The 12,560-nt window shown below is 41.4% G+C and overlaps 1 protein-coding gene across 2 annotated transcripts; it reads left to right on the plus strand.

Moving 5' to 3' along the window:
* The first annotated feature begins 3,627 nt into the window (after positions 1 to 3,627).
* PTTG1 (PTTG1 regulator of sister chromatid separation, securin) lies at positions 3,628 to 11,495 on the plus strand. 2 transcript variants are annotated; one of them, XM_019945302.3, is made up of 6 exons: positions 3,628 to 3,740; positions 4,200 to 4,300; positions 4,652 to 4,833; positions 6,178 to 6,271; positions 10,431 to 10,589; positions 11,342 to 11,495. In XM_019945302.3, the coding sequence occupies exons 2-6, from the start codon at positions 4,210 to 4,212 to the stop codon at positions 11,419 to 11,421; spliced, it is 606 nt and encodes a 201-aa protein (XP_019800861.2). In that variant the 5' UTR covers positions 3,628 to 3,740; positions 4,200 to 4,209; the 3' UTR covers positions 11,422 to 11,495. The 2 variants fall into 2 exon arrangements, with proteins under 2 accessions (XP_019800861.2, XP_004317309.3); XM_004317261.4 differs by having other exon boundaries at positions 3,637 to 3,740; positions 4,649 to 4,833.
* Positions 11,496 to 12,560: the final 1,065 nt, after the last annotated feature.

Genomic DNA, 12,560 nt, shown 5'->3' on the forward strand with positions numbered 1-12,560 from the left:
AAACAGTAATATTTATGATATCTCAACCTTCCTTTAAATTATAATATGAAATAAAATGCTGGAAAATATTAATGTTGGAGTAGAATTCCCCCCCCCCTTTTTTTTTGGTCCTATCCTCTCTGTTCCGGTCACGTTTTATTTTTCAAAACAGTATGTGTTCCTTTCAAATGTCAGAGTGACATCCTTGCTTCAATAAGAGATCTCATCATAATATAATCTATTTTTTCTTATTAAGAATGTTCAGTGCCTAGCATAGGAATGTAAATATTAATTTTGATTTTACAGGGCAATAGTTGAAGGGACAGAAGTTGTCAGAAAATAGTCTGAAAGTGAGTAGTCTGAATCACTCACACTTTGCTTTTTTAAATATATATTTTATTTATTTATTTTTGGCTGTGTTGGGTCTTCGTTGCTGCGCACGGGCTTTCTCTAGTTGCAGCGAGTGGGGACTACTCTTAGTTGCAATGCACAGGCTTCTCATTGCAGTGGCTTCTTGTTGCGGAGCATGGGTTCTAGGCACGTGGGCTCAGTAGTTGTGGCACGCGGGCTCAGTAGTTGTGGCTCGTGCAGGCTCAGTAGTTGTGGCGCACAGGCTTCGTTGCTCCACGGCATGTGGGATCTTCCCAGACCAGGGCTCAAACACGTGTCCCCTGCATTGGCAGGCGGATTCTTAACAACTGTGCCACCAGGGAAGTCTCACACTTTGCTTTTATCTCCTTAAAACAATTCCCAAAATTTGCTTGGAAGTGTTAGGGTATATTTAGTTAAAACTATCAGGCACAAGCCAGGGAGTACATCTCTCAGAGGAATTATAGAATGTGCTGGACAAGAGAGAAGAACCTTTTGTAAGGTTCAGATTCCCCCTGGAGGATTCTGAGGAGGGTCTAGGGAAGCAGAAATCAATTCTGGATGGGTTGCTGTTTGATAAACTGGGATTGATTAGGATCTAGATGCAGATATAAGGTGAGGATGGTTTAGCAATTGGGTATCTCCAGTAATGGTCTGGGGTATAGCAGAGTGGGTTTGGGGCATCATTAGTAAGGAAACAGTGGTTACTCAAAGAGGGAGTGGTTGTGCATTTTACAGTTACTGCGTGACCTTGGGAGACACAGTGCTTTCTGTTGTAGGGGGAAGACTTACCCTAGGGAGATATAAACCTTGCGCCCCAAAACTTCAGGAGATAAAGAATCCCCACTTGGAAGCTGTAGGTGTTGTTAAAGATAGAAGTCACAGGCCCAAAATGGTGTTACTTGTGCTAAAGCCCATGATACCAAACCTAGATTTAACATCTAACGTAATCACAACTTCAAAATGTAATCCCCAGAAATGTAATCCAATCAACCAGTTTGGAATTTCCTGGTCAGTACTGAAGAGGTAATATGTCACGTGGACCCTTTCTATCATCCCCTCACCCCCACCCTGCCTCTCAGAGGAAGAAGAGGCAATCAGCTGTAAAAACCTTGCTGTTCCTTGCCCCCTTCCCCGCCCCCCAAAGATGTCCCAGCCTAAAAATAAGCCTTTCTATTATTCTGCTAATAGCTCCATGCCCCACCCTTCTTCCTACAAAAACTTTTCAGCTTGTACAACCCCTTGGAGCATGCTTCTGGTTGCTAGGTGGGATGCTGTCTAATTCATGAGTTATTGAATAAAGCCGATTAGATCTTAAAGTTTACTTGATTGAATTTTGTTTTTTGACAGTGTCATGCAGATTTGGTTTGAAAATGAACACTTTTGTGTGTTGATGATGTAATATGGAGCTGAGACATTTAGAAGGAGATACAGGGAGGAAATAAGGGGAGGGGTGGGGATAAAGGAGAAAGGACAGAGAAGGGGCAAAGAAGTTATGCATTTTTTTGTCCTTCCTCTTTTCTTCATGATGTCCAGCATTTAATAAGCACTCAATAAATATTTGTTGAATGAATGAGACAGTCAATCAATTTTGGTCCTGAAATGCCAGGGAAGATGGAACAATGAACTGGCATATGTTTCAAACCATATCTATGCCAGGTGTAGTGCTAAGCCTTTTGTCAAAGAGTAATAATGTAGGCTCAACTCCTCTCTCCCAACTTACATGCAAGTTAAAAAGTATCTGGTGACCTGTTGGGAGTACAGTTTGGATGACACAGGTCACCCTTGGTCTTTTGAACTGATTTCTTTATCTTGTTCAATATATTTCTATTTATTGTAGAAAGGAAAAGGTTACCAACTTTTTCAAGCACAATTTCTCCCCATATCTTGGAAATTGGAATTCCTTTTGTATATCTTTATTATTCCTCTGATCTTTTTCTCTTGTTCACCCTCTGTCCTTCCCCCACCAGCTTTGATGAATATATTGTTGAGATATTAAAAGTTTAAAATAACTCCCTATTGGGACTCGCCTGGCGGTCCAGTGGTTAAGACTCTGCGCTTCCACTGCAGGGGGCACGGCTCGACCCCTGGTCTAGGAACTAAGATCCTGCATGCCATGCGGCATGGTCAAAAACAAACAAAAAAAGTCTCAATTAAATGATAGAAGTTTAAAGGAAGCCTGAATTTTGTACTCATTAGGTCATTATTTTGTTCCTAAGTCAGATTCTGTATAACAGAGACAGCATCCTAACCTGAAATATTGATGATAGTCTTGCAATTAGGAAATAATCAGTCCATTTTGTAAAAATTGAAGTTTAATGGATTTATTATATTATATTAGTTTCAGAATCAGTCCATCTTAATCACAAGCACCACAGAATGACACAAACACTGCCGTTTTATCTACCTGTACTTTCTTAATTTTTAATTCTGCCCTGCTAGTATTCAGTAGACCTAATATAGGTTTTTTTCCCCACCGGACTATATATTGACTGTATATGTATTTTTTATTTTATTAATTAATTAATTAATTAATTAATTTATTTATTTGCGGTACGCGGGCCTCTCACTGCTGTGGCCTCTTCCGTTGCGGAGCACAGGCTCCGGACGCGCAGGCTCAGCGGCCACGGCTCACGGGCCCAGCCGCTCCGTGGCATGTGGGATCCTCCCGGACCGGGACACGAACCCGTGTCCCCTGCAACGGCAGGCGGACTCTCAACCACTGCGCCACCAGGGAAGCCCTATATATGTATTTTTTATATCTCTAATTGAAATACAACAATTATGTATCCGTCTCCCTTCCTCATTTTCCCGATGACTACAATGCCTTTCCTCCAGTGCTGCCCCTTCTTTTTGATTTGATCTGCTCTATTTACTCTCTGGAAAAATAGTTGATTAGTTGAAGACTTTAGGAAAATAGTTCTGTCACCACCTCACCTTGACTTTTTGAACTTCACAATCTTCTCATTTGAAAACGTCTTGGACACCAAAGTGTCTCGGGAAAAAACAAACTCCAAAAACCAACTCTGTATCTTGGTATTACAATAATCATCATAATTATTTATTTCTTGGAATTAGAGACCATATTTACTCCCCTTCTATTTCTGTGGGGAGCAGGTTAAAAAACAACTAGAAATCCGTGATCAAGGTGTCAGCGTGTTTGATATTTCTCCTCCCGGGAAACTAGCGACAAAGTTGCCGGGGGAAGCTTTCGGGGCGGAGCCTAGGGAGCTTATGTTCCTACCATTGGTTCTTCCCGGGAGCCTCCTCCCCACTCCTGCCCCGCCTCCTGGACGGATGAACCAATAGCGGCGTAAGTTGTGGTTTAAACGCCGAGGCCCGCGCGACCGCTGGAGATCGTGTCTCGGAAGAGTTTGGCTGTTGTTCCCGACGTGGGTGAATGGAGCGGTAGCGAGTGGTTGGGCGGGAGGGGTCCGGCGGGGTAGGAAGCGGGGCTGGAGTGGGGGGTCTGGGAAGCGGGGTCCGTATGTCTGGGAGCCGGGGCTGGGGATTGGGGGCTGGGACTAACCCCGGGACGTCTGTAGCGCCCAGCCCGTTGAGCCACGGCCTTTGGACTGCGTCCGCAACCCACGGCGGTTCGGTTCCGATGGGTAGCAGGGCCTGTGCCAGTCCCAAACCGCCAACTCTTCTGGATCTTAGGGCCCCTGACTCAGGCTTCAAGAGTTAAGAGCTGGATTAAGTGCCTGTCGGCTCAAGATCGGGCTTCTCCCTCTGCTTAGCTCTTGTTTTTGCATAGACGTGCCCAGGATAGAAAGTGGGGTCTGTGCTACACCTTAGGTTCTTTCATCTTCCCTAACTCCCAGGGTTTAATGAGTATTTCACACCCCTAGGTAATCCAGAATGGCTACTCTGATCTATGTTGACAAGGAAAATGGAGAAACAGGCACCCGTGTGGCTCCTAAGGACGGGCTGAAGCTGGGGTCTGGGCCTTGTAAGTATACAGGCGGCAATCAGGTACACAGGTATTGTGAATCAGTGGTGGGTGTGGCCTGGAGCTGGGGGAGGCATTTAGTATACATTGCCAGCAATTGGAGTCAGGTTTACCCAATACTGCTACTACCAGGTTCTTGTTATGGGTCTCTTTTTCATGTTCAGTATCTTAATGAGATTATTTAAGAGGGTACTGAACTGAAGTACTGTTACGCATAGGACCATGCCGCTGTCGAAAAGGGGTTAAGTTTGGGTGTGAGAATTAGGCCACGTTTATAGGCAAGGTCAGCCTTCAAGTTGCACAGGCGTTTACTGCTGGAATAATCTCACGGTAAGACTTTTTCTTTAGCAGTCAAAGCTTTAGATGGGAGATCTCAGGTTTCAACACCACATGTTGGCAAAATGTTTGATGCTCCACCAGCTTTACCTAAAGCTGCCAGAAAGGCTTTGGGAACTGTTAACAGAGCTACAGAAAAGTCAATAAAAACTAATGGACCCCTCAAACAGAAACAGACAGCCTTCTCTACCAAAAAGGTAAGTGTTGGCTATAAATAAAGATGCTGTTTAAACACTTCAGCACTTGTGACTCTTAAAATGACTATTGGCATCCTACCCGACTTTCTCCTGTGTGAACAGAAAGAAACAGAAGCTAGCAAACATAGTTTAGCAGAAGAGAATCATCATACTGTCTTTGTGAACTTCCCCTGTAACTCAAAATCACGTCTCAGTAGCAGCTGGTGAATTTTTTTTGCCTCACCTGCCCTTAATGAGTGTCTTGAAGCAGATTGATTGGTAGAATGTACTTACAGATTAAAAAGTACTGAGAGGGAGGGTATTTTGCAAGAGGTCACGTTGCTAATATAACAGCTCAGGTGCTGCCATCCTTCTCCCCTCCTTCCAGAGCAAGCACCAGTTTTTTAGGTTATAACGTGGTAGCATGTTGACCTTGGTATGTGTGTTTACAAACTGTAGGTTAGTGCATCCTAGACTGAGAGGACTTGGCTATGAAAGATAACTTTAGCATGTGGATTAACACTTCATTTTACTAATTGTTTTGTTTAATGTGTATTAGGAAAAAACAACTAGTACTTGATCTCAAACTGAGACGTGTGTGGTTTTAGGACAAGGATGTCTTTTTAAAAAAACTGAGTTGAGTAAGAGAAATGTTAAAGGCAAGTATTGCAAGGATATAGCAAAAGTGATGAGAATCTGACAGAATTGAAATGTGGGAAACCTTGCCTTAGGGATTTCCTCTAGCCATGCACATGTGACGTAAGCATAAATCAAGACTATGCAGGTTTCCATTTTGGCCCACCATTGTGGACTGCCTGCCAATTCCAGACCAGGGAATTATCCACTGTGGGCTTCTAAAGTCCTTGGCTGTCTTTGGCTGCCTCTTACTCTGTGTATTTGAGGAACACAAATTGGTTTTTAAAATGAACCAAGCAAATAATTTAGGTAACACTGATGGACACACCAACGGAAAATTATATTTCCAACAGCCAAAAATGGCTTCCAGGATTAGCTTCTGTTCTAGGTGATTCATGCCCATTTTCTCCTTTGTTAGGTTGGGTGATTGAGTCAATTAGTTCTGAATTAACTCCACTCTGCATTTTGATAACTTATGCTAACAGGTGCTGATACTTATATTTTAGAATTAACTTTTGAGCCATGATATTGGAATTGCTTGCTGAATTGTATTTGTGTGTAATTTTGAGAATGAAGGATTATGGTTTCTTAGAAGTCAGCATGAAATTGAAAACAATTTAAAATGTGGTGAAGCAGTCACATGTCTTAAAGAAGCCCTATGATCTCTTGTACTAATCAGTTGACAAGGCTTCCGCTCTCACTAATGTATGTTTTCTTGGGTTGTTTTAGATGACTGAGAAGACCGTTAAACCAAAAAGCTCTGTTCCTGCCTCAGATGACACCTATCCAGAAATAGAAAAATTCTTTCCCTTCAACCCATTAGGTAATACCTTTTGGTATCGCACAAATGCTTTAGCCTTGAGTTTCTCTTAGGATCCAATTCAACTGTAACTTGATATAGCTATGAATCAGACATGTGATCCAAGACTGTAACAAGGCTGTCTGAATCTGGGTTGCTCTGAACAAATACACTTGTGAATTTATTTGTAAGGTATAATCTTAGGTCAGAAGAGGAATCCGAGCTAAGATGTGGAAAACATTGTTCCTGTCCTCAAAAGCTAACCACCTAGGGGGAGATTACACCTATTCAACGTTAGGGGACAGTCTTCTTAGAAAACCATTTAGAAAGAGGGCTCTATGTCAAGTTGAACAATGCCTGAGGGCTTCCCTGGTGGCTCAGTGGTTAAGAATCCGCCTGCCAATGCAGGGTATGCAGGTTCGAGCCCTGGTCCGGGAAGATCCCCCATGCTGCAGAGCAACTAAGCCCATGCACCACAACTACTGAGCCTGTGCTCTAGAGCCCTCGAGCCACAACTACTGAGCTCGCGTGCCTAGAGCCCGTGCTCCGCAATAAGAGAAGCCACCGCAATGAGAAGCCTGCACACCGCAATGAAGAGTAGCCCCCACTCGCCACAAGTAGAGAAAACCTGCGTGCAGCAACGAAGACCCAACACAGCCAAAAATAAATCAAATAAAAAATAATTAAAAAAAAAAACAACTTAGTTTCTTTCTAAGCTAAAGCATTTAGTCAGCAATACTAACTATATACAAGTTGTGAATCCAACCCTTGCTTGTCCTATTTCTCCACAAGCACATTAAATATTTCTAAAAAAACTCCCCAAAAAACAATGCCTGAAAAATCCACATAGCCAGTGAAAACGTGCTTTGTTTTACTCCTTCAACCTGCTATACGTATCTGAAATATTTTCTATTACAGAACCAGCTTTTCAAGCTTTAATTTACTCATATTTGAGGAGAGGCTACCATACGCCAGGCACGAATAAGCTTGGGATGCAGTGGTTAACAAGACAGGCCCCGCCCTGAGAAGCCCATGATTTGGAGGGAAAGTCAGGCACTGAACAAATCATCTCACTTTGAGTGTGAGCAAGGAGAAACACAGGGCCTGTTAGGGGGACTGAACCTAGCCTGTAAGAGCAGGGAAGAGTTCTCTCAGGAAGTGACACCCAGTGGAGTCTTGAAGGATATAAGGAGATAGTTGGGTGAAGAAAGGATAGGGCAGGGCAAGAGCACTGTAGCAGATCAAAGTGTGTGCAAAGATCCTGAGGCAGAAAAAAGGACTGGAGTGGTTCTGGGAAGCTGAAAGGCAGAGGTGAAGGATGGTACTGGTGAGGAGGTAGGGACAAATCACACAGGTCCTTTGAGATTTCTGAGCTGGATTTTTTGCCCTTTGATCCAAAGAGTATTTAATCATTCCAGTAGTATACATCTAGGTTGTTTCTGGCTTTTATATATTACAAAACAGTTATGCAATTATTGTTGAGAGTTTGTGAGTCTCTCTGGAGAGTAAACTCCAAGAAGGATTGCTGGGTCTCAAAGCTGTGTGATTAAGTTTTGATAAAATGTGGTACATCCGTTCTAATGATTACCATTCAGGAAAATGAAGTAGATTTATGCATATTGACCAGGAAAGAGGATTAAGATATGCTGTGTTGGAGGAAAGAGATATTGCTAAGTTGCCTTCCAAAATAGGAGCATAAATTATTGAAGCCACCTTCAGTGGATGAGGATGCCTGCTTCCCCTGTAATCTAACTGCAAATGTTTTAAAGCTCTAATCTTTATCAGAAAGGTAATTGGTATTTTATTGTTTTAAATTGGGGTATATGAGTGTGTCTGAGCATATTTGACTATTGGTCATTTATAGTTTTTTAATTTTCTGTTTGTATCTTTGTTTTCTCTTGATTTTTGTGACTTTCTTACACTGTGTGTATGTGTGTGTAAGTGTGTAAAGAACTCTGTGGATAAAGGTAATTAGCCCTGTATGTTGCAGACTTATTTCCTCTGGGGTCTTTTGTCTGTTTATGCTTTCCTTTACAATTCAGTGTTTAAATTAAGTAGTCACATATCACTCAATTCCTTTTTGAATTCTGAGCTTTATCAGTCTTGAAAAAGAATAGGCCAATTCCTAGTATTTAGGCTTTAGAGAACTTTTGCACTTCAGAATATGATGGTTCTCCGTCCATCTTTGTTCTTAGCTTTTGAGAAAATGCTTAAATTAACCTCTTGGGGAGTTTTGTTAAATTACAAATTAAGTTTTATGACTGTGATCAGTCTGTTCAAATTGTCTGTTTCTTCTTGATTACCTCTTCGAAAAGAGGCAAGACTCTAATCCTACTTTTGTACTGTCAAGAAAAATTAGTTGTTTTAAATAATTCCTAATCTGAAAGGCACTTGGATTTTAAGAAGAAATGTTGCCTAAAACAGCATTTCTTAAATTTGTTTTAGGACTTTTACACTCTTACAAATTAGTGAAGACCCCAAAGAACTTTTGTGTAGTGTTTATGTATTCTATATTAGAAATTAAAATTGAGAAATTAAAAAAGAATTTCTTTAAAAAACAAACACATTACATTAATGTACATAGCTTGAAACAAAATTTTTTTACATGTATAAATTGTGGGAAGAATGGCATGGTTTTATATTTTTGAAAATTTGCTTAACTTGGCTTAACATAAAACAGCTGGATTCACATGGATTCTGCAATCTGTTGCATCTTGTTTTGGTTGAAGTATATGAAGAAAATCTGGCCTTATGCAGACATGTATTTAGGAAAGAGAAGCATTTTAAGTCTTTTTTATTTTTTTTGCTGTATGCGGGCCTCTCACTGCTGTGGCCTCTCCCGTTGCGGAGCACAGGCTCCGGACGCGCAGGCTCAGCGGCCATGGCTCACGGGCCCAGCCGCTCTGCGGCATGTGGGATCTTCCCGGACCGGGGCACGAACCTGCATCCCCTGCATTGGCAGGCGGACTCTCAACCACTGCGCCACCAGGGAAGCCCTTAAGTCTTTTAGATAAGTATAGATAGTTTCTTTGCCATTACACTAAAATTCAACAAGTGGCTGTTTCTGTAGGCATAGTTGCAATGTGGAATCCAAAACCGTTTCAGTAAACATTGTGTGCTCTGACAATAAAATCCATTGGTCTGTTTTGCATTTTGAAGGTATCTTTTATCCTGCATTTATCACCATTGATCATTTAGAAATACTGGTACCCTGGGAAATGTAGGTCATGTTGAAATGTTTCATTATGAAGTATCAAAAGCACACTCATTAATATCACCGCTGATCTAATCAGAAAAGTCTTCAGTATTAGGAAGCTCTTAAGCTAATGCTTACAGATAAGTTTACTGATATTCCAGTTTTTTTTCCCCTTGAAATTGTGAATTTTATCATTGGCAACAAATACCGTTTCCCTTTAAGTGGTAGACTTCTTTCATTCCTCGGAGAATAATGTGCAACACATATCCAAGGCTGAGTTACCACAGTTTGTCTTTCAGTTCTTTCAAGTAAATGGTGTCCAGGAATAAGGCCTCTAGTTTAGCTTGCAAATCAAATAATTGCACGAATCTTTTTTTCTTGGAAAACACCATGGTCCTTCAGTATGCGGTAGGTGTGTTTTGTGGCATACTTCACATCATATACAGAATACTAAAAAGACATGTTCTCAAGGGTTGAGAGCTAATAAAATTAATACTGTTTACTGCATGTGGTAAAGTAACATTATGTGAAACGCATTTTTTACTGCAAGTGAATGGCAGCGAGGAATATAGTGACTACTAAGCATAGTTTATTGCCACTGCCTTGATTCACGCACAGCTGTTTTCTCTACCATTGCTTTTGGACCATCATTGTAAATGTCAACACAGTGGAAAAAGGTATTAATATTATTATAAAAAATAGTTTGAGGGCTTCCCTGGTGGCGCGGTGGTTGAGAGTCCGCCTGCCGATGCAGGTTCGTGCCCCGGTCTGGGAAGATCCCACATGCCGCGGAGCAGCTGGGCCCATGAGCCATGGCCACTGAGCCTGCACGTCCGGAGCCTGTGCTCTGCAACGGGAGAGGCCACAACAGTGAGAGGCCCGCGTACTGGAAAAAAAAAAAAAAGAAAGAAAGCTTGAGCTCATGGGCCCTGTGAAAGCTGACCACCCTGAGGAATGCTGCCCTGACAAAGTACTTTTCTGTGGCAGATTTCGAGAGTTTTGACCTGCCTGAAGAGCACCAGATTGCACACATGCCCTTGAATGGAGTGCCTCTCATGATCCTCGATGAGAAGAGGGAGCTTGAACAGCTGTTACACCTGGGCCCCCCTTCACCTCTGAAGATGTCTCCTCTACCGTGGGAGTCTAGTAAGTGAACAAGTGCCCTTCTAGAAGGTCTGTAAACAATTTGTGTCATAACACTTCCATTACCACGGGGACAGGTTGCGCAGAAGGTTAGCCTGTAAGTAATTTCTATCCTTCAGACTGCAGGGATAAGGTTTCAGGATAATGAAAACTATTCTCAACTGGTACTGCTTTTTAGTCCCAAATGCCCAGTAAAATTGTCATTCTGGAATCGGGACAGTCTTAGATACAGGCAGAACCAGAGGAAATTTAGTGTGTAACTTCTTATGTTATAAGCTGAAGTATAATAAACTTGCTTGGAATGAGAATTCCAAACTACACCCAAAGCTCATGTAGGATCAAGACCCACGTAATAGCATCAATTGGCAAACGTTTACTGCAGAAGCTTTGAGGTCTTGGTTCAAACTGGTGGACAAAAGCCATCATCAGTATGTTTTCTATTTGTTCTGATGGAATACCTCACACTATTTGCTCAATTGCATTAATGATAATTGTTGGCCCTTACTTGGGTCTCTAAGGATGATGGAATTTCAGGTACTTCTATGATTTATCTCATAATGAAGGCTAATTCTATGGCCACAGCCACTTTCCAAGAAATAAGTGAGAGCGGGTATGTGTGTGTGTAGGTGGGGCGGGGGTAAAGATTCCTTAGACAAAGGGAAAAACAAGAATTCATGATTAAGAGCGACAACTAGTGTGTGTGTTGATGGACACGAGGATTTGCAGATATTGAACAAGAAATTCCTGTTTTCTAGATCTGTTGCAGTCTCCCTCAAGCATTCTGTCGACCCTGGATGTTGAATTGCCACCTGTTTGCTATGACTTAGATATTTAAATTTCTTAGCACTTTATAGTCTGTGGGTATGTATTAATAGTTTGTATTAATAAAGCAATTCTTTGTTTAACAAACTCTTCCTAATATTGTGGTTGGTATTGTTTGGAATTTGCTTAAAACAGTATGAAAACTAGTAGATGTGTTTAACAGACAAGAGTCTATAATCTGACAAGAGAAGTTTGTCCAAGTTAAAAAACTTGCCCTGAAACCCTCTGCTTTGTCTTAACAGCTTATTTTAGAAGCTGCCACTGTTTTCCCTGAAACATACCCTGCCATGTGTACTTTACTACCTTTTTGTGGCCATTAACTAGTGACAGTTAATAGATCTCTTAATAGGAAGAGCTACTTCCAGCTCATTGTGTCTGTTGCTAGGCATTCTTTATTGCTGGTTCTGTTTAGTTTCTAATGCCTTCAATACTCTGTATTCAGTGATCAGAATTTGAAAAGCTCTAAATCTGAGAATTCTGCCTCCTTGAGCTCTTCAACTGGGTTCTTTGAAGACCACAGCAGATAATTTACTGATAGTAAGATCCACTTTCTACCTATAGGAAACTCTATTTATTTGCTAGCTCTGTGTTGGGAATTGTTTTTAAGTCTTTAATAAGCATTATTGTGTTTCATGTTCATGACCCTGTTTTTCAGATGAGGACAGTGAAGCTCAGAAGTTCACTGATATATCAAAGACACGAAGAGCTAGAAAATGATAGAACTGGTATTTTGATTCCATAACTGAGATTGGAATCAAAATATCAGATTGCTCACGGATTTTCTCTTTTTTCTTTTGGGCAGAGGGGCTGGATGATGTTTTTAAAAAATTAATTGTTGCCATCATTTTAAATTAAGAGTTTCACATATCTTTGGTTTTAGAGCTTCTCTTGGAAAAGCAGACCTGTTTATAGTAGGCCCTTGTTTCCAGCACTTGGTGGAGCGGCTGCCTTTTACGTGAAGTGTGGGTTTTCTGTCCTCTGAACCCTATGTGAGATGGTTTGAGGGAAGAACTGAAGTATTCCTCTTTCTCTCTTCTGTGACTCAGCCTATTTAACTCATTTAACTTGCCTGGGCCAGGCAGCCAATTGAAATTGATCCTTGCTAAATACTAACTTATATAGGAAGGCTTTCTCCTGAAACATCTGTAGCAT

The sequence above is a fragment of the Tursiops truncatus genome, chromosome 3 (assembly GCF_011762595.2).
Source record: "Tursiops truncatus isolate mTurTru1 chromosome 3, mTurTru1.mat.Y, whole genome shotgun sequence".
Lineage (NCBI taxonomy): Eukaryota > Metazoa > Chordata > Mammalia > Artiodactyla > Delphinidae > Tursiops > Tursiops truncatus.